The sequence below is a fragment of the Myotis daubentonii genome, chromosome 12 (assembly GCF_963259705.1).
Source record: "Myotis daubentonii chromosome 12, mMyoDau2.1, whole genome shotgun sequence".
Lineage (NCBI taxonomy): Eukaryota > Metazoa > Chordata > Mammalia > Chiroptera > Vespertilionidae > Myotis > Myotis daubentonii.
Window position 1 is genome coordinate 79,464,738 of NC_081851.1, and position 23,788 is coordinate 79,488,525.

Here is a 23,788-nt window from a genome sequence, read left to right on the forward strand (position 1 = left end):
GGGGGGGGGGGGGGGGGGGCCGGGAGGGGACAGGAAGCAGAATTGCACCTGCTGGTGTGGCCGGGAAAGCTGGATGTTGAATGGCATTTGGGCTGACACGGGGAGGAGGGGAGGGACCCACAAGCCCACCTGCAGGAAAAGTGTGCGGAGCAGAGGCACAGGGAGCCGGAGGCAGGGTCCTGGGCTGGGGGTGGGGTGTAGGAGGTGGAGGGTAGGCACTGGGAGCCACAGGCTGTGATGGGAGCTGGGCTTCTGCACCGAGAACGGCCTGCAGGGGGCAGGATGGAGGCAAGGCAACCCGCTGGAGACCCCTGGGATGTCCAGGGAACAGACAGAGGTGGGCTCTGGGCCAGGACCCAGCGTGGGCTGGTGGGAGTGGTCAGTCTGCATGAAGGCCAAGGAGACACACACACACACGTGCTATACAATAAGTACAACACCCTAATCGGTCCCCTTCCGAGTTAATGATCCTGGCACTGAGCCTGCCTTTCCCGCATGAACTCCATCACGGGGAAACCAAGCAGGAGTGGAGGCAACTTCTAAAACCGCTCCAGCCGCCTGGCCGGTCGCCCAGTGGTTAGAGCGTCGGCCCTCGAACTGAAGGGTCGTGGTTAGATCATCTGGCCTCTGGATCCTGCTGCTACCTGCAGGGCACACGAGGGCGGAGGAGAGCGCTAGGCGGCACCGTGAGCACCCGACCGCTAGCTCCGACTCAGGACACACTAGGACAGCGGTTCTCAACCTTCCTAACACCGCGACCCTTTCACACAGCCCCTCATGTTGTGCTGACCCCCAACCATAACATTGTTTTCGTTGCTACTTCATAACTGTAATGTTGCTACTGTCATGAATCGTCATGTAAATGTCTGATATGCGGGATGTATTTTCATTGTTACAAATTGAACATAATGAAAGCATAGTGATTAATCACAAAAACAATATGTAATTATATATGTGTTTTCCGATGGTCTTAGGCGACCCCTGTGAAAGGGTCATTCCACCCCCAAAGGGGTCGCGACCCACAGGTTGAGAACCGCTGCACTAGGACATCGGCCCGCCTGTACAGAGAGCAGGAGGGGCTGTGAGTCAGAGACCAGAGAGACCACGTTTAGGAAAAGGAGCCGAGTCGAGTGCCGCAGACTCACGAGCAGTCATTCCTGTGAAGCCAGGGTTCCTTCCGCCTGGGGAGCCCTGGGGGGGCATCTGCCAGTTCCGATCCTTGACCCGGTTGGGGGTACAGGGGTATCCACCATATAATTCAGTGAGTTATATGTTTGTTTTGTGTCATTTTCCGTATGTTTCTATGGTAAAAGGATAATTAGAAAAGACAGAAATAAATGATTATGTCAAAGATTTTTTGAAACTTGCATAGTGCTTTTATCAAGAAGTGCCAAAGAAAATTTTAAAGATTTGCACATCTTGGTCTTTAAAAGCTGTAACTGTTCCACCCTGGCCCATGTGGCTCAGGGGGTCGGAGCGTCGCCCCATAACCGAAAGGTCGCAGGTTCAATTCCCAGTCAGGGCACATACCCAGGTGACGGGTTCCATCCCCGGTTGGGGTGTGTATGGCAGACAAGCAAGTGATGTTTCTCTCTCACTCACCCTTCCTCTCTCTAAAGTCAATAAAAACACATTAAAAAAATTTTTTTAAGTTGTAACTGTTCCTACGTAACGGTGACTTGCCAGGGCTACATATGTGGTCTGCCCGGTGCCCGGGTGCCAGCCAGGTCCGACCCAGCCCTCCACAGGCGCTGGCCAGGATGAGAAGGACCCGAATGTGCCCTCCTCTGACCTCTGGCAGGTGCCCGACTGGTGGGGCTTGTCATGTCGGTACAAGTTTGCTTTTCATCAGAGTGAGATTTGCTTTCTGAAAAGCGATCTTACAGCTCAGATTTCAGGGTCTTACTTACATATCCTTGTGGGGTTTTGTTACTAAGAAGATTTCGCCCTCACACGTTTCGGTTGCTGGGGTTCGTGTTTCTGCTTCCCGCCCAGCACAGGTGTTACACACAGAGAAACCCCTGGGACTGCTCAGCAGCCAGAACCAGTTTGGTCTCAAACAAAGCTGAAGACCCAATTCTTGTTTATGCCTCTGGAAATCTAGAGCAAAACTTCAGCTGTTTGCGAAGACTGATATGCTCCCCGCCCCCCCCACCCCCCGATCTCTCTCCCTCTCCCTTGGCTGGGCCCACAGCCCTGGGCATGTGCCCTGACCGGGGAGCAAACCAGGGGTTCACCCACTGAGCCGCACCGGCCAGGGCGGTGTTTCTTCCTTCGAAATGCGCGGCTTTTCCTAAGAAGAGTGGTACTACTGGAATTTTCAGACAGAAAAGGAACGGCCTCAGGGACGCTCAGCCATCTCCGCACAGTGTCACCGTGCCAGTCTCCTGCAGTCTGTGTGCCCACGGGGAGCTGGCCAGCTGTGCCGGGCGGGAGGGTCGGGACTGCCCCGGGTGGTCACCCGCGGCCCTCACTGCTGACCCTGCGTCCCGACAGCTGGGCCTGTGCTTCACAGCGACCCCTCCCGTCAGAGCTCAGGCCCAGGCTTCGGGCTCCATCCCCAGCAGGGGCTGTGCAGGAGGCCACCAGCGATGGCTCTTTCTCCTCGATGTCTCTCTCCCTCTCCCTCTCTCTCTCCCTCTCCCTTCCTCCCAGGGACACTGCAGGGTGTGCACCCGCCGCAGGTCCCACACCACAGGCCTCGCACAGGCGCCAGGCGCCGAACCAGAGGGTGACAGTTCACCCTGCCCTCAGCGTTATTAACCCGGCACTTTAGTGGGAGGCGACAGGAATCCGAGCGGCTTAAGCAAACAAAGACCTGTCAGCTCTTGTGAAATGCTCCCAAGGCCCTGGCCGGGAGCTCTGAGGGTTAGTCATCCCCATCGGCCAAGGCTGCGGGTTGGATCTCGGTCAGGGCACACGGAGAGGAGGCAATGAACCATAAAGAAGTGGAACAACAAACTGACGTGTCTCTCTCCCTTCCTCTCTCTACAACCAGTGAATACAAATTCTGGAAAGCCAGCCCCAGGGGCGTCCAGGCGGCCAGCCAGAGCTCCCGCCACCCGCTGGGTCTCTGGGAGCGAGGTCCTCGGGTGGCCACTGGGGAGGCACTGAGCCTGACCGGCTGGGGGAGAAGGCACAGAGCGAGGGGGACACAGCAGGTGCTCCCCACAAACACTGCACGGCCGGGGGGCCCTATGCTCTGAGTGTTCCCAACGAATAGAACAGAAGACCCACCAGTCTGCTCCCAGCTCCGTCTGCAGGTCCCCACCTCCGGCCGCACTCACTGGTCCCTGGATGCCACACGGAGGCACCTGGATAAAAAGTGATGTTTCAGGAGCATTTTATTTTTACATTTTTTCCTTCAGCTCGTTGGGGACCCCTGCCCAGCGCCTCTTCTGGCTCATCTCCCGGTGACACACATTGGGGTGTCCCAGGGCCCCTCCTTGCCCTGTGCTTTGTCCACACACCCTCGGTGACCTTACAGCCCAGGTAGGCTGATGGCCCACACCTGTGCCTCCAGCCGGACGCCCTCCCGGACCTGGCCTGAGCTCCCCTTGGCCTCACACCTACCACGCGCCTCAGCAGCAGCACCCACCTCAGCGGCGCTCACGACCTGGGGGCTGAGCCGGAGGCCGGGTGTCCTGTTTTCTCTCCCCTCCAGCCTCCACCCTCCACATCCAATCCACTCTCTCAGGTGGTCCCGTCTCTTTGACCTTCAGAACGCTCATCTTTTTGTGTTTTTTTGTTTCTTCTGTTTTGTAAATATATATACTGTATATTTTTTATTGATTTCAGAGAGGAAGGGAGAGAGAGAAACATTCATGATGAGAGAGAATCATGGATCAGCTGCCTCCTGCAAGCTCCCTACTGGGGATCGAGCCCACAACCCCAACACGTGCCCTGACCGGAATCGATCCCAGGACCCTGCAGTCCACAGGCCGAAGCTCTATCCACTGAGCCACACCGGCTAGGGCTAAAAATATATTTTTTAAAAAGAAAAGAGCCCTGGCCGGTGTGCTCAGTGGATAGAGCGTCGGCCTGCAGACTGAAGGGTCCCAGGTTCGATCCCAGTCAAGGGCATGTACCTTGGTTGCGGGCACATCCCCAGTGTGGGGGGGGGGTGCAGGAGGCGGCTGATGGATGTTTCTCTCTCATCGATGTTTCTAACTCTCTCTCCCTCTCCCTTCCTCTCTGTAAAGAATCGATAAAATATATTAAAAAAAAAAAACATCAATGATGAGAACCATTGACCGGCTGCCTCCTGCACGCGCCGGTTATGAAACGTGACCTCCTGTTCATAGGTCGCCGGGCGGGATATTTTGTTATTTTTGGGGACACGTTCTATTTAAAACCATGGGGTCCAAGGCAGCCCGTCCCGCTGCAGGAACCACTGGAAAGGGGTGAGCCGGGCGCAGACGGGCGCACCCTCCTCCCCGCGGGCCGGTTCCGGCTGAGCGGACCCACCAAAACCATCGGCTTGGCCTCGGGCCGGCGGCGACAATCGGAGATCTCAGCCTCCAGGCTCGGCCGTGCACGGGCTGCGGCCGCCAGGAGGCCCGGAACCGCCCGCCCCGCCCGCCGCGGGCCTCCCGGAGCGCAGGCCCCGCCCCGCCCGCCGCCCCGGCCCAGGTCGCACGCCGCTCGCTCCTCGCAGCCACCATGGTGCAGGCCTGGTACATGGACGCCTCCGCCGACGACCCCCGCCGGCCCCACCGCGCCGAGCCCGCCCGCCCGGTCGGCCTGGAGCAGCTGCGCCGGCTCGGGGTCCTGTACTGGAAGGTACGCGGGCGCGCGGCCGGGGGAAGGGCGGGGTGCCTCTCAGCCCCGGACCCCGCGGCCGGGGCAGGACCCGGCTCTGCGCACGCTCAGTATCGAGCCCTGGTGGTCGGCCACCGGGCGCACTGCGCACGCTCAGTAGCGAGCCCTGGTGGTCGGCCACCGGGCGCACTGCGCACGCTCAGTAGCGAGCCCTGGTGGTCGGCCATCGGGCGCACTGCGCACGCTCCGCAGCGAGTCCTGGTGGTCCGCCGCTGAGCGCACTGCGCACGCTCAGTAGCGAGCCCTGGTGGTCGGCCACCGAGCGCACTGCGCACGCTCCGCAGCGAGTCCTGGTGGTCCGCCACCGAGCGCACTGCGCACGCTCAGCTGGGGGCCGGGTGGTGGGCGGCCAGGGGCGCCGCGCATGCGCAGAAGCAGCAGCAGGCGGGTCCAGGGAGCTGTCCCACGCCCCTCGGTGTCCCTGTTGCAGACGGGACCCCGCTGGGTCGGGGCGTGCCGGCCCGGACGGGCTGGTGGCTCTGCGCTGGCAAGGCTAGGGGTCAGCGGGGATGGGGATGGGCCCAGGCTGCCCCATAGCTGTGAGGTCCGTGTTCTGGAATTCAAACTGTCTTTTGTGTGTTAATTTTTACACGGGTTTATCTTTTCTGGGCTGAGATGACACTGCAGAGCAATGGAAGGTTAATGCATCCACAACCTGCAGCATCCTGAGGGGCCCGTGACGTGGTCCGTGCTCGGCATTTAAGAGGAAGCAGATACTGTCAACCTGCAGATGTGCGCAGGGGATGAGCTAACGGGTTACCCCTACTCTCCCCGGACGGCGGGTCCCAAGGCCCCGAACTCAGTGCCGTTTGCTGGGTGCTCCGAGCGCCCCGTGTGTGTCGTGTGTTCCTCCCAGCACCCGTTCTTGGTCGGGGAACAGGGAGCAGGCGTGCAGTCTGCTCGTGGTCCCACGGCGGAGCCTAGAGCTCGCAGTGTGAGGTTAGACTTGCGCACATCGCCAGGCGGATCTGCTGACCTGGGGCCATCTTTGTAGAATTGAACGTGTGATGGCTAGTACTCGGAGATACTCGAGTTTGCTGTGCAGGTCTCATGTACCAGGTGTGTTTCATTCCAGGGCAAGGCCAGCATATGCTGAACGCACTGCCCATGGCTTCAGTTAGTTCAGACGAAATCGGGCTCCCTCCCTGGGGAGCGACATTAAAATCGGACCCTAAAGAACAGAGGGTGCGAACGAGAGTGTGCCAGGTGGGCGGGGGAGGCGGTCAGGTGCCTGGGCTGCCAGGTGAAGCATCAAGAATTGAAGAGTAGCAAATACTCCTTAGGTTTACAATGTAGTTTTCTTCTTTTTTAAAAATCGATTTCAGAGAGGGAGAGACAGAAACATCAATGATGAGAATCATTGATTGCCTGCCTCCTGCACCCCCTCCCCCACTGGAATCGAACCCCAAACCCGGGCCTGTGCCCTGACCCGCATTCGACTCGCCCTCCTGGTTCATAGGTTGATGCTCGGCCACTGAGCACATGGGCTGGCAGGGAATAGGAACAGAGAAGAGGCACTGGGTCGACGGCAGAAGGCCCTGTCGGGCGCAGCAGCCTGGTGCTTGGACTTCAGCGGTGGGCTGGGCGGCAGGCATTCTGACCAGGGAAACGGACTGGCCACGGGAGCTCAGTTGGGCTTCAGAGTGGAGGCTGGCAGAGGACCCGCATGGGGACGGAGGGGTGTGTGGACAGACCTGAGGCCATGTGCGTTCCATCGAAGCCCCTGGCACCGGGACCCGAGGGGTGAAGAGGAACCCCAGGAAGGACTTGGGGAGCAGGAATTAATACAGCTGTTAGGGAGAATCACTCGCAGAGGCGGGAACGGAGGGGCCTGGTGATCTGTCTGGAGACAAGCACATGGGAGGCCCAGACAGGCTGTGCCTCCTGCACACGGGGCCTCCTTTCCGTGGTTCAATCCTTTAGTTGGACGCTGACAAGTACGAGAACGACCCAGAGCTGGAGAAGATCCGGAAGGAGCGAAACTACTCCTGGATGGACATCGTCACCATCAGCAGAGAGAAGCTGCCCGACTACGAGGAGAAGGTCAGGGGCTCCGGACGGTTTGGAGGGGGAGTCGTGAGACTCGCTCCCAGTACAGTTTTTACATTTTTATTTCTTTAGTTTTTAAAATTTTTAGACTTTTTCTTTTACTATTTCCATTTGGGTTTTATATCAGAGTAATGCATATTTGAACTTTTTATTAATAAGATATTAGGGGGAAAAGTAGATTTGAAATAGAAATTCTTTAAGGTGACTACCTTCAACACATTTTCATGTGGCTTCTGACCTTCCAGTGTGAGCATGACTGTGTGCCTGTAATCATGTAACTGCACGTGTGATCCTGTGACTGGCATGACTGCATGTGATCGTGTGACTGCCGTGTGGGGTGGGTTATGAGCAGGAGCCAGGGTATCTGGAGTGTCGGCTCTGCACACGCAGGCTGTTGTCGGGCCAGCGACCTCGCCTCTGCCACAGGGCCTGTCTGTTAGTGGGGACCAGAGCACCAGGCGCCGCACAGGGAGCTGTGGGAGCTCTGCCTGGCACGGGTGGTGCTGTCGGTGTGAATCCTTCAGGTGCTGGCTGGCCGGGAGGACTCGTAACACCCCAGGTCCCCCTACACTTGCTGTCATGCCCCGACTTTCCTGGGAGAGTTCTGCCCACTTAGCTGTCCCTGAGGCTGGTCTGCAGGCGACTCACCGTGTCCCTCACGGCCTAGATCAAAATGTTCTACACGGAGCACCTGCACCTGGACGAGGAGATCCGCTATGTCTTGGACGGCAGCGGGTACTTCGACGTGAGGGACGCGGAGGACAGGTGGATCCGCATCGCCGTGGAGAAGGGAGACATGATCACCCTCCCCGCGGGGATCTATCACCGCTTCACGCTGGACGAGCAGGTGGGCCCGGGTGGCTCGGAGGGGGGAGGGTAGGATGTGACTGACAGACAGCGCGGGAGGTAAAGGCCTCGCTGGCCGGGCTCACCGGGGCTGTGTGCTGTCCCCAGAACTACGTGAAGGCCATGCGGCTGTTCGTGGGAGAACCCGTGTGGACCCCACACAACCGGCCAGCGGACCACGTGGAGGCGCGGGGGCAGTACATGGCGTTCCTGGCGCAGAGGGCATAGTGGTGCTGAGCCAGCACACCCCTGGCCCGGACGGTCCTGGCGTGACAGCGGCAGGAAACCTACCGTGTCTTCCTCACTTTTCTGTCCCTCTGGGAGGTTGTCTGATCAGTCTGTTTTAGTGGAAGGAGCCGTAGCCTGATCTGATTTTTACGTAGAAGCCACTGTGGGCAGCCTCATCTCCACCCCCGTGGCCCTGTGCCGGCACCGGCGCTGCACTCGAGCCGCGTGTGCCGTGTCCCTGCCGGGCCGCCCCGCTGGGACCTGATGCCTTGCCATCAAGGCCACGCCGCCTGTGCGCAGGTGTAAGCAGGTGACAGGACTCTTTTCCCACCGCCAGGGGCGTGGGGAGCAGCCCTCACGTTAGGGGGACTCACCCACTTTCTTGTTGAAAACAAAGCAGCTGCCTTGCCTGGCCAGTAGCTCAGCTGGTTAGAGCACCGTCCCAATGCACCGAGGCTGTGGGTTCAGACAAGACGGCGCCAACGAGCTCATAAATAAGTGGACCAGCCAATGGGTCTCTCTCATCAATAAACTTTAGAAATAAGTAAGCAGCCGTCTCCTTTCATGCCTGGGCTGGAAAGCGCCGATGGCTAGACGATGGGTCCCTCTGGGGCTGGGAGGAGGGGTGTCGTCCCGTGGTGTCCCCTGCAGTTACAAACGCCCCAACGCCCAGGCGCATGGGAACAGATTATAGTCCATCTTCCCACTCTCCTCTGAGGACATTCAGCACTGACAAACCAAGCAGCCCCGCCTCCAGGAATCAGCAGCACGAGGCCCCGACACCCCAGTCGGGAGGGTTAGCGAGGCCTCACAGGACCGGGACGGCCAGCCCCGCCCGGTGGCTCCCGTGCGCAGTTCCCAGGAGCCAGAGCCCCAGCCGGCGGGGCTAGGCCAGCTTGAGGCACTGCGTGTTGAAGCTGTCGCCCTCGCGGCCGGCGACCGCCTCGAGCAGCGCCTGCTTCTTCTGCGCGCTGCGGGAGGACTCGAGCTCGTACATGGTGGTCAGGTTGAAGAGCACACTCTCGTGCAGGCAGTGCCCGGGCTCCTGCTGCACCAGCGCCTCCAGCTGCCGCAGCGAGTCCTTGAGCCGGCCCAGGTACAGCAGGCACACGGCCGCGTTGTTGTTGGCCTGGAGGACGGGCGTCAGGACTGCTGTGCCCGGGTGGGCGGCCGGGACCCCCACCCCCTCAGAGGACGGGCGTCAGGACTGCTGTGCCCGGGTGGGCGGCCGGGACCCCCACCCCCTCAGAGGACGGGCGTCAGGACTGCTGTGCCCGGGTGGGCGGCCGGGACCCTCACCCCCTCAGAGGACGGGCGTCAGGACTGGGGATGTGCCTGGGGCACACCGGGGCGTGCAGGGCCGGGGTCCCCACCCCCCATGGACACCGCCCAGGCCAGCGGGCTGGACAGGGGCGCCAGGTGTGAGCCCACATCTGCCGAAGCGCCTTACCACTGCATTTGTGGGGTCAGTCCTTAAGATCTCTGTGAAGAACCTGTGGGCTTCTGCGAAGTTGTTCTGGCCGAGGTGAAGGAAAGCTCTGCGACAGGAGGACAGTAAAGCCTCACCTCCCAGGGCAGGGGCACGGGCGACGGTCGCCCTCGTGTGACCCTGAGCCGCCTGGGACGGTGGCCTCCAGCCGGACAGCGGGCGCCCCGCCGGGCCCTCCCCGCCTCTCCCTGGCGCAGGCATTACCTTACCTTCTCTCCTAAGCTCCAAGGCCTCCTTTGGTCTCTGTAACTTTCTAAATAAACTTTCACTTAAAAAAAAAGCGGTCTAACCGATCTTAATCCCGACACGGCTCTGCCTACACTTCCTGCCTCTGCTTCTCTCTGCTCCCGAGGGAGCATCTCCGGCCTCACGGTGCTGTGGGTGTTGGCCCGTAAGAGCCACCCCGGGGCACGGCGGGGACTGGGAGGAGTACATACAGACGCTAATTTACGTGAAAAATGGGGGCAATGTGAATACTCTGAAAAACAAAGAAAAACGCTTGAAGTCAATTCTTGTGGCTAAAAGAATGACTGTGATTCAAGAAAACCCGTCCACTCCTGGGGCTGTGACTTGTTCCGATTCTGAGACCCGGACGGGCCGTGTCCTGAGGGCTGTGCGCCGGGAGCGGGAAACAGTGTGAACTCCATACCTGTTCATCAGCACCATCATCTTCCCCTGCGGCCCGTCCAGCTTCTGTGTCACTTTCTCCACGTCCTGAAAATACTTCTCGGCCGTTTTTATGTCTCCAATCTGCTCTGACAGAGTCACCAGTCAGTTCAGGTGGCAAGTCTGCAGCCACGCACAGCTCAGCGCCCGGCGTCACGTCATGAAGACGTTCGTGTCGAGCAGGGGGACTCGAACCACTCGCTGAGTGTCATTAGGAAATGATACTACAGCTGCCGGAGACGGTGGGATGCAGTGGGTGGACTCCCTGCGGCCGAGTCGAACCTAACACGCGGGCCACGCTAGACGCACGGTCTGCAGTCTATACTTTCTGAAAGAATCTTGGCATAGCAGCAGTTACACAGAATAAAAATAAAACTAAAGACTAAAATTAAAAGTATCACAGGGACAGTTTGAACGGAGGCAGCCCCATCGATTTTTCTGGATGTCTGTGACCAGTGAAATGACAGACACTCACTCCCGTGCGCCTGGGCCCTCGAGTTCTTTGTCCCACGAGCTAACTTCTCGGTTGTGCCTTAGCTGCCAGAGTCCCTGGGGATGGGCAGTGACCCCGGCCTTCCCCACGCGCCTTCGCGGGCAGTGCCCACCTGAAGGAAGATGCGGCCGATGCCGCTGAGCAGCTGCGGCTCCTGCTCGGGGTGGAACTGGATGACGGAGCGGTAGGCGTCCACGGCCAGCACGTAGTCCTGCGAGGAGAGGCGGCTGTCAGGTGAGGACGGGGCTCTGCACAAGGCCCCGTGGACCCCGTGTGGAGGACACGAGGACACATGCGTGGCAGGAAGCAGGAGGCCCAGCAGGAACCCCTGCCCACCCAGGGTGCCTGCCTTGCCCGCCTGCAGGCCTCTGTGAACCTAAGGGGAGGCAGTGACATTTAAAGAGGTGAGCCCTGGCTGGTGCTCAGTGGTTAGAGCGCTGGCCTGCACACAGAAGCTCCCAGGTTAGATTCCTTGTCAAGCATGCACCTGGGTTGCAGGTTCATTCCCCGTCCTGGTCGGGAGGCAACCAATTAATGTGCCTCTTGCACACAGAGGTATCTCTCTCTCTCCCTCCCCCCTCCATCTAAAGCAGTGTTTCTTTGTATGGGGTGGGGCCACAACATTAGTAACAAAGAAACAGAATTTCCAGAGGATGAGGCCCAGAAATCAGGATTTTAAAAAGATTCCCAGGTGCTTCTAATGTGCAGCCAAGGTTGAGAACCAGTGATCTAAAGCAATGGAGAAATACCTTCAGATGAGGATTAACAAACAACAAAGTGAGGTGAGCCCTGGCCGGTGGCTCAGTAGGTGGGAGTGTCGTCCTGAGCGCCAACAGGCTGTGGGTTTCATCCCTGGGAGGCAACTGATCGATTCCTCTGTCTCACACTGATATTTCTCTCCCTCAAATCAACAAACATATCCTCAGGTGAGGATAAAACGATAATAAATAAAATAAAGTGAGAGGAGGACTCTCCCAGCCCCGTGCCACCTGGCTGTGCGGGAGGGCGTATGCACACACTCGGGCGGGAGCACACGAACACATTTCTCATCGTTGAAACGTTGAATTAATGCTTATTCTCTGTCACAGAAATGTTATTCAAAATCATTAAGTGCTGAGGACACAACCCGTTAGCCCACACAATCACCAGGTTCACGTGACACCACGCGGCAGACCCCCGGCCTGCGCTGCCGGCCCGGCCACCAGATGGACTCAGAAAGCAGGAGCCTGAGCGGCCCTGACCGCAACAAGGGTCCCCGTTTAAACCCGGACAGGAAAGGCTAAGCTGCAGTTCCAGTCCCACCTCCGCCCGACGGCACCCTGAAAGGCCGACACCGCCCACCGCCCACATCCCACCTGCGGGCGGGCGGGCAGGAGGCCGTTTGTGCCGAGGTATTATGACGATACAACAAAGAAACGCGTTTTCGTCCCATAATTGTCTGTTCGTGTCTTAAAATGCAGAAAAGCCGCGAGTTTGGGAACAGTGCCTCCCTCCTGTGGGTTTGGCCCCCCGGTGAGCGCAGCGTGTGCCTGTGGCCTCAGGGCTGTGCTGGTTTCTCTGTGCTGGGACTTCCTGGGGAGCTGACAGGGCGCAGGGCGGGGCGGCAGGGTCAGAGCTGGCTGCCGGGACGGGTGGGGAGTGGCCTGTGGAGGGCAGAGGGGCAGGACCGCAGCCTCGGGGAGCAGCTGGTCACTGCAGAGCTGTGGGCTCGGGGCCACCCCCCTCCCGCCCACACGGCCCAGGGCAGGTGTGGCTGAGGTGCGAGGGGACAGGGACAGGACCAGCAAGGCCGGCCGGCCTCTGAGGACACGTGAGCCTGAAGGGAAACTGCTGCGAGCGATAGCGCTCCTCACCCCCACCCCCACCCCCACCCGTCCTCACCACCACGCTGGGGCTGGCTCCTCCAGCGGTCCCGGCCACACCTCTGTGACAGCGGATGAGCGGCTGTAGCTCTGAACTTACCCCTGCTCCCAGCCCTCCCCGCGCCCACATGGATCCATGGCTACATCGCGGCGGCCCGCAGGCATGGAGCGCCGCGGTCACGCTCCTCCACTCCGTAAACTGCCTGCCTGCCTGCACTGCAGCTCGGAATGACCTTGGGGGACGTGGGGGAGCCCCCACCGCTCATCGGGGCCCAGGCGTGGACAGCGAGGCTGCTGCCTTGTGGCCGATGGGTTCCTGCAGCAGCTTCCTCAGCCCCAGAGCAGGTCACCCTGGGGCAGGTGTGGGCTGGGCGGGGGTGGGAGGGGGATGGGGAAGGGGCTGCAGGTCCCCACACAGGGAGAGGCCCCAGGACAGGCTGTGAGCTGCAGGGCCTGCCCAAGGAGGGGACTGGAGGAGTCAAGGCCCCCCCATCCCAGGTGCCTGGCCGTGCCCTGTGGTTGGTAGGCTGTCCCCTGGACCGGGGCGCAGTGTCCTGTCCTGGCACCCAGCCCATCACCCCTGGTGGAGAAGGCCCTCTCCCACAGGAGCACAGAGCCGCCTTCCGGGCGGAGCGCAAGGAGAGCACGGGGACCGAGGGGGGCACGAGTGTGCACCATGATTTAAACTGAATCACCAGACCCACGTTTAACAATTACTCGGGACGAGGAAAACTCTCCGTTCTGCGGAATTTCCCGCACAGAAGTCACGGCACAGGTGGAGTGTGTGCCTGCTGTGCGGACCCTCCGCGTGCCCAGCCCCACGCACCTTCATCAGCAGCAGGCAGTTGGCCATGGAGCAGGTCACCCGGCCCAGGCGGGACCGCCACAGCTGCACGGAGGCTGCAAGAGAGGGCGGTGAGTGAACGCGGCGCCGGAGTGGGGCCCGCACTCCCGAGGCCGGCGTGCTGGGCTCCGGGAGGAGGCCACCCCTGGAAGGGACACAGCAGCAGAGGCAGGGCTCCGCCTCGGGGGACAGACCACAGGGCCAGGGCCAGCGTCGGCACCCCGAGAACTCCTCACCGTGAAAGGGGGGAAGGCCTGCTGCGCCTGTTTCCTACCTCCTCCGGCTCCACTGGGGGAGGGGACGGGGGGGGGGGTTTGTCACCTCACGCGGCACGGGCAGAGGTGCTGCTGGAAGGTCACACGCCCGCCAAGTGAGGCCACCTGAAGCCGACTCCCCACAGGGCATCTTCAAACCTCCACAGCCTGCCCCCCCTCCTCCCACCGCCCCCGCCCGCCCACCCGCCCACCCGCCTTGGGTCCAGACCGGCGTGGGCCTGCCCTTTCTCCCATCTCTTCACGGAGTCCCAGGCCGAAGGTCCCTAGGAGCTGCCCTGGGATGAGGGGAGGGCTGATTGAGGGACAAGGAAAAGGGGGTGAGACCACAGAACCAGCGGGCTGCGCGCCGAGAGCCCCGGGAGCTGCGCAGGAGGGAAGCGCACGGACCTTGCCTGTTCTCGGGCGAGATGCTGCTCATGCTGCCGTCCTCGGCCAGGCCTTGCTCCAGGTGGGCCAGGATCTGCAGTCAAAGGAGAACAAAGCCCCGCAGGCGGGCCTGGGCCTGGGCCTGGGCCTGGGCCGTCACACCTGCCCGGGAGCCGCTTTCTCCCGAGAGCCGGGCCCCAGGACCTTTCCCGCACACCCCGTCCCACTCGCTGCCCAGCACCCAGGTGGCGGCCACCTGCAGCGCGGAAGGCTCGGAAGTAAAAGGACAAGATGACCTTGAACCGCCCCCACTCCACCAGCACACGGTGGTGTCTTTCCTTCAGAGGGTCTGCCACCTGCGCTGAGACCGTCTGGGGTCGAGCTGTTGGCGGCTGCAAGTTAGGGTTACATCACCGCCCCCCACCTGTGGCTGTGGGGCTGCACCCTCCAGGAACCCCATACCAGTTCCCCCAGAGCAGCTGGGGCTGAGAAGGCCCCTGAGATGCAACCTCATTTCTCTAACCGCCGGAAGCTGCTGCTCCCGCTGGCGTGCTGTCTAGTGTGAGGGCAGCTCCGCACACGAGCTCCACCCCAACCGCGTGCACTGCTCCCTCGAACCACATGCCCTGCGAGGACTGAGGACCAGCGCTGGGAGGCAGGCGGCGGCCTGGGAACGGAGCCCTGGCCCCCAGGTCTTCCTAACGTCACCAGTGGAACGATCTCATGGCCACACAGTGTTACTTCCCAACCCAGGGCGATTCGGGGGGCGAATCAGGGGGCACTCCGGCCCGACTGTCCTGAGTCAGGGGTGCAGGTGGCAGGGTCAGGGCGATGTGCCTGGGCTCTGGGACCTCAGACCCCTGTCTAACGCTGCCCAGGGCCTGCTTGGCAGCAGCAGGCACTCAGGGCACTGCAGGAGCCGGGGGGCTGGTACGCGTCCGAGCTTCCCCGCTGCCTGGGCACAACTCGCAGGCGACTTCTACGACGGAGCTCTCCTGCTTCCCCCACAATGCCACTAAAGACCGAGGACTTCAGGACTCCAGCTCCCCAAGCCTGCCCCCTGCCCGCCATGATGTCAGCGAGCAGACAGCACAGGGTCCCAGCAGGCCAGGCCTGCCTTCCTGAGGCGGCAGGGGCGACAGCGGGCACGGGGGAGGGACCGGGGGACGGGAGCCTACCTGGCTGCAGACAGCCTTCACCCGGTGCAGCCGGTCCAGTGACTCCTGCGGGTTCCCCAGGTACTGCTGCAGCTCCGCGTGCAGGATGCGCATGGAGAAGGGGACCATGGAGCCTGAGGCCAAGGCCAGAGCGTCAGCGGTGCCGTGAAGAGCGCGCCCCGCCCCGCGCGTGCATGCGAGCTGTGCAGACCCCCCACAGCGGGCACCACAGGTCCGCCTGGCACTGTCAAGTTCCCCATGGTGCCCACTGCAGAGTGTAAGCATGTTCTAGCAGCGGTTCTCAACATGTGGGTCGCCAACAATGAAAATACATCCTGCATATCAGATTTTTACATGACAATTCATAACAGCAGCAACATGACAGTGATGAAGTAGCAACGCAAATACTTTCATGGTTGGGGGTCACCACAACATGAGGAACTGTATTAACGGGTCGCAGCGTGAGGAAGGTTGAGAACCACTGTTAGCGTGTCCTAGTAAGCATGCTCCAGGCATCAGAGAGCCGGGGTGTCTCCCGCAGCCGTGTAGACTGTCACACTGACGAGACAGCTGGGCCCTCCTCCAACACAGGACCACACAGCACACTGGGCTCAGCACCGTCCACGGCAAGCTCGCCTAGAAGTGCTTGGCGAGGTCCCTGGGACCTGCAGGGAGGATCGGCCACAGATGAGGGCGTGGGGGACCCAGAGCCAGGACGGGCGGAGCCAGCGTGCGTCGGGCCCAGGTCCTGAGGATGCCGCTTCAGCCAGAGTCTATGTAGGTATGCGTGTGCATGTGTGCACATGCGTGTGCCTTTGGAGCCAAAGTTGTGCCTCAGAACAGTCCCAGCAGGCATGGCAGCATCAGGGCTGCCCAGACACGGGGACCCCGCGCCCCCAGCTCCATCGGTCAGTGCCGAGGGGGAATGAGCACCACTGCTATTCCGGAGTAAAACAATTTACACGTTTCTCTCTTGAATGGGGGGACATGGTGAACAGTCACAGAGCCGGTATGAATGTAGCAAAACTCTTTCAGAATTCAACTCTAACAGGTGTTTTTTAAAAGAAGAAAATTTGACATCCCCCCAGGAACAGTTCAGAGCAACAACAGAGGAGCTCCTGGGTCCGGCCCCTCCGCCTCTGGGGTGAATGTGCTGAGCGGGTACACTGCGCCGTGTTTAACAGAAGGCCCTGAAGCTTAGTCATACGCGTCATGTGTTTGCTCACATCCTGCAGCTAAAGGAAACGAGTCAGTCGGACACTGATGCGGTCACACCGCAGAGCGAGGAGAAAAATCAGTCCACATCCCAGACGCCACTGTGGCCGGTGCCGCACACTCAGGAGGCCTACGCCCTCACGGTTTGCGGTAACTGCCTGATGGCGCGTGGCCACCGTCGGCTCTCCATCCGAGTTCCGACGCGGTTTAATTTCCGCGGCTTCAGCAGCGTGCCCCCTGGTCCCTCGTCCTCGGGGAAGGAGGAGGCAGCGCACCCTGAACCCGGACTCCACTCCCGAAGCTGCAGGGTCCCGGGGGCGCCACCACACCGTCCTGGCCAGGGCAGCGCAGGGCGCGGCCTCCTCCCCAGCAGGGATTCCAGACAGGACCAGCGGGCGCCAGCGCCCAGGGCGGAGGGCAGAACAACGAGGCGGTCCCTTCCTCTTAACCCGCGGGTATGTGACTTGCTGTTATGAGTGCCCGGCTCATGGACTCAACAGGACAGGAGACCAGACACGGCGGTTCAGTGAGCTGGCCCTGCAGACCATGGAGGTCTGGACAGCCTTTCGCTCGACAAAACACCTCCAAACTGCCCCCCCCCCGCCCCCGCCTAGTTCTCATTTCCTGCCGCTCTGTCTCACGTCGCCCACGTTTTTCAATAAATTAAACGACAGCGGAGGCTGAGACGCACAGAACAAGCACGGCGCGCGGACGTGTGTGCGTCCCTTCCCTGCGCACGTCTGAACCGGTTACGATGCAAAGCACTTTTCACTCTGGAGCAAGGCCAGGCAGCCTGCGGGCCCCCAGCGTCCTCACTGGACTCTCACGGGAGCTGCCTGGGAAATGGGGGATGGACCCTCGGCCCCGTGAGCGCGTCCAGGTGGGGGTATGACAAGCAGGTGAGGCTCTCAGGCCCACTGCCAGGTGCCTGCTCTCCCAGAACCGGGAAAAGAAGGGAACGAGGACACCAGCTGAGTGCAAAGCAGGGCCCTTACCCCTGCGCCCCGGGTACACGTGCGGGTAGTACTCGTAGTAGAGGTCGGGCTGGTCCAGGCTGCCGAAGGGCTCGAACTCCAGCTCCGCGTTCTGGAACAGGCCCAGCTTCACCAGCAGCGCCAGCCGCACGAACCACAGCTGCGCACGTGGAGGCACAGGTCACCCCAGGGTGGACCTGGGGACGGGCCGGCCTGATCCCCCTCCCCCAGGCACCCCCTTAAATGCTCCGGGGACCTGTGCCCACACGGAGAGCTGCAAGAGGCAGGACCCCAGGGCCTCCGCGGCGTGTCCCCCCGCCCCATCCCCCAGACGGCTCTTCCTCCTCACACTAGTTCTGCATCCTTATCGGAGAACTGCTGTGACCAGGGAGAGCAGCCCTGAGGAGGCCGGCCCCGCCCTGTGGGCCCCATCCCAGCCGGTCCCAGCCCGGCCCCCAGCAACTCTGCAAGGACACTGGGTGCCCAGCCTCCAGAGAGACAAGTCCAGGTCACACCTGTGTTGTCACAAAGCGGGACCAGAGCATTCTCACCCTGGGACTGAATTCGGGGTTCGAAATCCGCTTTGTTCCCACTGTTCTTATTGGAACAAAAGGTCCCGGCCCCTCCCATGCTCCCCCACCCCCACCCCAATTACAATAAACAACAACCCAGTGCCCGCCCGCCCGGCTGTACCTGCAGCGAGTCTGCCGTGTGGCTGGTGGGCAGCCCGCTCTTGCCGTAGCCTTGGCCGTGGGCTGTGAGGAGGCGCCCGCACAGGTCCACCGCCGCCCTCCAGTTTCTGCTGCTCTGAAAGGCAGAGGCAAGACGGGCCCTCGAGCCCTGGGCCGTGTGCTGGAGGCAGCGGCAGCCCCAGGTAGCCCGCCCAGCGGAGGCCACCGGGCGAGGCCGAGGTCCTCGCCACACATCCATCAGCCAGGAAGGGGCCAAGCACGCGACGCAGCCCAGGAGAACGCGCAGGACGCCAGCACGTCTCTGCCGACGGCCACGGCGAGAACCTGGGGAAAGCTGGCCGCAGCCCACATCCAGCTGCCCGCCTTTCTCCCAAGACAACCTTCTGTGGGCTCTTCCTGCTTCACCTTCCAGTTTAAGATCAGCACTCTAACGGGAGGCTGTGCTGGCCACGTGTGCGTGTGCCTGTGAGGTCTGCATGTGGTGAGGAGGGCTGTATGTTTACATGCTCCCATTATTAACATGAAAGCCTCGATGAACTGCACTGCTGCGGCCCGTCACAGGCCATCAACACAATGCACTTCCGCGCTATTTCCTGCTGGGACTTGAACCACAGGGACACCCGTGCACTAACGAGCCTTCTATATGAAGTGGAGAAGACAGAACATTTTGAAAAATAACATAAAATTATTTCCCTCTAGACATTCTATTTGATGAAGCTTATTTAATCCACATACACGCTGCTTCGAGTAACCCAATCACTTAAAACAATGGCCTTTAGACTAATTGGACTGCACACTGAAAGCGTGTTGATATGACGCTTTTTGCTACACAGGCCTGGTACCGAGTCTAACAAACTTCTATTTACGCGCAAGGGCTTTGGATAATATATGCAAGGTAATGACTCCCAGGACAACATCATGAAGGAAGGCAGGACTCATCCAGAAAACCCACAACCTGGAACCAAACACTCTGCTCCTTACAATGAGCTGCTTCAAGCCGACGAAGGACTGCTCCACCGCGCTGGCGTCCGCCACCGTCCTCCGCGCCGCCGCCTTCTCCCCCAGGAAGCGCAGCAGCAGGTCCTTGACGGCATCTCCCTGGGAAGGACGTGCGAGGCAGTCAGGGCAGCACGGCGTTCCCTAACTCAGCTAACCAGACGTCACCCGGAACCCCAGGTCACCGTGCGGTTAGGATCCATAGCTTCCCCGACCCTGCCCCTGCCCCTGCCCCTGCCCCTGCCCGGCCTCGGTTAAACCGCACAGCAGCCCTTTCTCAACGCGAGTGCCGAGTGAGCGCTGTGCGGTGCCGCGGCCGGGAGTGAGCTTCTGGGCCCGACCTAACGCCACGTGCCGGCCCCAGTCCCTTTGGCACATTTCCAAACACCCGAGGACCTCTGGTCCCAGCTCCCGGGTTAAGGGTCAAGTCACTTCCATGGCAACCTTCCATTTCCCAGAATTACAGGGGGGGAGGGGAGACCTGCAAACGGCAGCGCCTTGGAAAGCAGGTGCTGGAGGCCAGGCCCCCGGCTGTGAGGGGAACTCCCCAGGAGGGCGGGAGGGGAGAGACAGGGCGCAGGTCACGGGCCACCGCGGAGCAGGGAGGAGGTGCTCACTGCGCTATCTCCTATCCGGTTTTCCAATCTACCAATTAAACGCGCCGCTCAGTAAACATCTACTGTGACATCGCTTGTGTGCGAGACGCCCCAGGGTAGAGAGGGGAGCCAGTGCTCTCAGCTGCCTCCCGACTGTGGGTGCTCGGTTCTCTGCGGACATCCCAACGCTGGGCATCTGCAACTAGTGAGACTACCTCCTCCTTTTTTAAGAAGATGGATGAGAGAGAAGACGTTGATGAGCCAGAGATTCATCGGTGGGTGCCTCCCGCACGTGCCCTGACGGTCGGCCCGCAGCCTCCCAGGGCACAGGGTGAGACCTCTTCCTGATGACAAATTCCCAAGAGCGGGATTCCGGGGCAGTTTTTAAAACTTTATTTTAAAACGTTTGTACCAAGTTATGGTCCCATCAGGGCTGCCCGAGACAGGCTGCTCCCCCTCGAACAGCACAGCACGGGAAGGAAGTAGGTCAGGGAAGGGGATGGCTTTATCCTCCAGTGGACTGAGCTGACACTGCTACTCGCACACATGACCTTTCTGTTTTTATGGTGATTACTGGGGCACTCCTATCTCCTTGTTGAGTCTGCGAGAGCTTTGTCCACTCGAGCACATCAGACACCACACAAACACCCGACCATCTCGTGAAGGCCCAGCGTCTCTGAGCAGAGAACCCCGGCTCCAGCTGTGGCCAGCACAACTGATTCAAGAAAAACGAAGGGAATGGAGCCTGTCTAAAAACAAAGGGGGTGGGAGACTTATCCTGTGCTGCAGCCCAGGTGTCACCAAGAAGCGACCGCACCACGTCTCGGGCCACGTCTGAGAACTGCGAGGTCACCAGCTCCCTTGCTGAAGTCACCCTAAGACCAGGACTATTTCCTTAAATTACATCAGGGGCATCAACAGGGCCCGAAATCACCCGGTGACATAACACGGACCCTGACAATCAGAACCTTAGGACTCCTAAAAACAGGACTTTCCAGTGCCTGAAAGGTATTCGCTTCTATATGGCACATGCTACTTGTACATAGCAGCTACGTGTACGGGAAGTGTTATACGCGCGTATGTAGTGAATGTACAAGAGGTAACACAAGCGACAAGCAGCCGGGGACTGAGGTGTGGACAGAATGACCTACTTTGTGGGGGAGATCACCTGCGAGCGCTGCCTCTTCCCAGGAGGTGCCCGGCCTCACCTGGATGTTGTCGAACTTGAGGCCCGGCATGGTGAGGTTCTCCTTGTCCACGAACACGGTGCGGTACTGCTGCGTGGCCACTGAGACCAGGACGTCCCTGGTCGCCTCCCCGGGCAGCCAGGCGTCGCTCCTGCGGTCCATCTCGCTCATGCTCAGGGCGGTGGCGAAGGGGTCCTCGCTCCCTGCGAACACGGCCTGGATCTGGGAGAAGGGCTTCGGGGACGGAGGGGTTTCCAGCGAGGCCGTGGGCACAGCTGGCTCTGAGCTCTCCGTCCGCGGGGAGGCGAGTGGAGACAGCGGCCCGGGAACCGCCGTGCCGGCGTGGGGGTTACTGACGGAAATGAACGCGGAGGTAGTGAAGGAATCAAAGAAGTCCGAGGCCAGGGAGCTGGCGCTGGCGGTCTCCCCGAAGAACGTGCTCAGGCTGGGGCTGGGCTGGACCGCCGGGGGAGGCGTCCTGGAGGCCGGCCGGCTGGGGCCGCTGAAGCTGGGCGACTTCACCATCTGGGACTCGAAGCCGTCCTGCAGGAAGGGGCTGGGCTGGGCGGCCGCGGCCGGGGCCTGGCTGAAGATGGTGCACACGGGCACGGGCGCGTCCTTGGGAGGCGGCGGGCCCTGGTGCCTGGGGCCCGGCTCCCCGGCATCGTCATGCTCACAGGCGGGCAAGCCTTTCCCTTCCGGCTCTGGGTCTGCCGTCAAGGCCACCCTGGCGCCAGGAGTGCCTTCTGAGATGCCCTTCGGTGCCTTGTCTCCGTCGCTCTCACTGTCAGGACTGGGCGTGTCCGTGGCGCCTTTGCCTTGGCCCGGGACACTGTCCGGGCTGCGATCAGCACTGCCTCCTGCAGGCTCCCGGACATCCTGCGCCCCACCAAGGTCACCGCCCAGGTCGCCTGTGTCGTCTTCGCTGTTGTTCGGGGAATCCGAAATGAGGACGCTCTCCATCATGTGCTCGCTGAGCTTGTCTGCGAAGTTATTGGAATCATCCGAGACGGCCTCATTCTCCTCTGACCCGAACTCGTCGCCCCCGAGATCAATGGTTTCCTCCTGGTAGAGCAGCCCGGGTTCTTGCTGGGGTGCCTCCGGGGCGATGCTTCCTGCTCCCCTCTCGGCCAGCTGGGGCTCCGCGGTCAGGCTCTCCTCAGCGCCCGGAGCGTCCCCCATGGTCCCTGAAACAAAGGCAAATACACCAACCTCAGCAGCTTTTCCTCCCATTACTATGAAGCTCGTTTTATCCTACCTTTTTCTCTCTTTTTTTTAAATATATTTTTATTGATGTCAGAGAGGAGGGGAGAGGGAGAGAGACAGAAACATCCATGATGAGAGAGAATCATCAGCTGCCTCCTGCACGCCCCACACTGGGGATGGAGCCCACAACCCGGGCCTGTGCCCTGACCGGGAATTGAACCCTGACCTCCTGGGTCATAGGTCGATGCTCAGCCACTGAGCCACGCCGGCTGGGCTACTTTATAAAAATGGTAAACACGTCATCTTACAATTGTCTACCAGTGGTTCTCAACCTTCCTGACGCCGCGACCCTTTCATACAGTTCCTCATGTTGTGGTGACCCCCAACCATAAAAGTATTTCCGTTGCTACGTCATCACTGTCATGTTGCTACTGTTACGAATCGTCATGTAAACATCTGATATGCAGGATGGATTTTCATTGTTGGCGACCCACAGGCTGAGAACCGCTGGCTCTAGAGACCCATGGAAAGTGCAACAGCCAGAGCGACCCCTAATGTCCAACTGTGGATCTTGGGCGATAAGGACTTCTCCTCAGGCTGCAACCTGTCCCGGCCGCTGTGGACATTGATCACGGGGAGACTGAGAAACCGTGCGTCCCCTGCACCTGCTGCTCAGTCTTGCAGTGAACCTACAACTGCACTGAACAGCGTTTATCAGTTACATGTTCACATCCATATTCAAAAGACTCCATTTCTCCAGCCTTACATGTTACTGTAGTAAAAGACAGGCAGCGTAAAACTCACCGCCGTAGTCATTTCTAATGTACAGTTCAGGGTATTAAGCACGCTCAGGTTGTGCAACCATCACCGCCATCCGTCCCAGAACTCCTCTCACCTTGTAAAACCGACTGTGCGCTCGGTAAGCTGACGCCTCTCCCAGCCGGGCACCCACACCCGCCTTCCTAGGAACCAGACGCTGGGGGGGCCTCACGGAAATGGAACCAGCAGTGCTGTCTTTCTGTGGCTGCCTCACTCCACGGAGCACGTCCTCAAGGCTTAGGAGGCCATGTTGTACCAAAGATCAGAATTTCCTTAAACGTTTTTTTTAAATCCTCAACCGAAGAGATTTTCCAAATGCTTTTTAGAGGAGGGAGGGAGCGAGGGAGGAAGAAACATAGACATGAGAGAGACACATTGACTGCTGCCTCCCACACGGGCCCCACCGGGGCTGGGAGTGAGCCCGCATCCCAGGGGTGTGCCCTTGAACGGGAATCGAATCTGAGACCCTTCGGCCCACGGGCTGATGCTCTAACCACTGAGCGCACAGGCCAGGGCTACCTAGGACATTTTAAAAGAAATCATCTGAAAATTACAAAGCGAGGCAAAAAGCAACAATCTTTCAAGTCACAGCTTAAGTGTGTAACGATGTTTAGATTCTCCTCGGAAACCTTGTTTCAGATAACATCATAAATGAAACCCCTCTGCCTGCACCCCAGACCCCCTGCCTGCGCCCTGATGCCTCTGCCTGCGCCCCGGTCCGCCCTCTGCCTGCGCCCCGGTCCCCCTACCTGAGCCGCCGACGCCTCCCGCCGCGACGCGCCAAAGTCCCCGCGGCAGACGCGGCCGGCGGGGCCCGGGGAGGAGCGGGGAGAGCTTGAGGCGGCGGGAGCCCTCCCTGGAGCCGGCGGGCCTCACCTGCGCCCGCGGGGTCGGCGAGAATGTGGAGGAAGCGGGAAGGGGGGCGTGAACGCAGCGCCTACTGCGCCGCCCGCGCCGCCTCTCCTGCGCGCATGCCCAGTGCAGCCTCCTCCCCGACCTCTCCATGG

The 23,788-nt window shown here is 60.5% G+C and overlaps 2 protein-coding genes across 2 annotated transcripts; one reads left to right on the plus strand and one right to left on the minus strand.

The window, feature by feature from the left end:
• The first annotated feature begins 4,580 nt into the window (after positions 1-4,580).
• Positions 4,581-8,492, plus strand: ADI1 (acireductone dioxygenase 1). Its single transcript, XM_059660614.1, has 4 exons — positions 4,581-4,782; positions 6,745-6,864; positions 7,538-7,717; positions 7,825-8,492. The coding sequence occupies exons 1-4, from the start codon at positions 4,663-4,665 to the stop codon at positions 7,942-7,944; spliced, it is 540 nt and encodes a 179-aa protein (XP_059516597.1). The 5' UTR covers positions 4,581-4,662; the 3' UTR covers positions 7,945-8,492.
• Positions 8,460-23,783, minus strand: TRAPPC12 (trafficking protein particle complex subunit 12). The gene is made up of 12 exons (XM_059660613.1): positions 23,658-23,783; positions 20,778-21,943; positions 18,959-19,075; positions 17,979-18,092; positions 17,307-17,445; positions 15,118-15,230; positions 13,961-14,033; positions 13,281-13,354; positions 10,705-10,803; positions 10,083-10,183; positions 9,395-9,482; positions 8,460-9,073 (listed from the first exon to the last, which is right to left on the minus strand). The coding sequence occupies exons 2-12, from the start codon at positions 21,936-21,938 to the stop codon at positions 8,831-8,833; spliced, it is 2,322 nt and encodes a 773-aa protein (XP_059516596.1). The 5' UTR covers positions 21,939-21,943; positions 23,658-23,783; the 3' UTR covers positions 8,460-8,830.
• Between the last annotated feature and the right edge of the window lie 5 nt (positions 23,784-23,788).

Coding starts and splice junctions, on each gene's coding strand:
- ADI1 (XM_059660614.1), top strand. CDS start 4,663: ATGGTGCAGGCCTGGTACATGGACGCCTCCGCCGACGACCCCCGCCGG. Junction 4,783..6,744: donor TCGGGGTCCTGTACTGGAAG/GTACGCGGGCGC, acceptor TCAATCCTTTAG/TTGGACGCTGACAAGTACGA. Junction 7,718..7,824: donor GCTTCACGCTGGACGAGCAG/GTGGGCCCGGGT, acceptor TGCTGTCCCCAG/AACTACGTGAAGGCCATGCG.
- TRAPPC12 (XM_059660613.1), bottom strand. CDS start 21,938: ATGGGGGACGCTCCGGGCGCTGAGGAGAGCCTGACCGCGGAGCCCCAG. Junction 19,076..20,777: donor TCAAGTTCGACAACATCCAG/GTGAGGCCGGGC, acceptor CGTCCTTCCCAG/GGAGATGCCGTCAAGGACCT. Junction 15,231..17,306: donor CGTGTACCCGGGGCGCAGGG/GTAAGGGCCCTG, acceptor CCTTGGCCTCAG/GCTCCATGGTCCCCTTCTCC.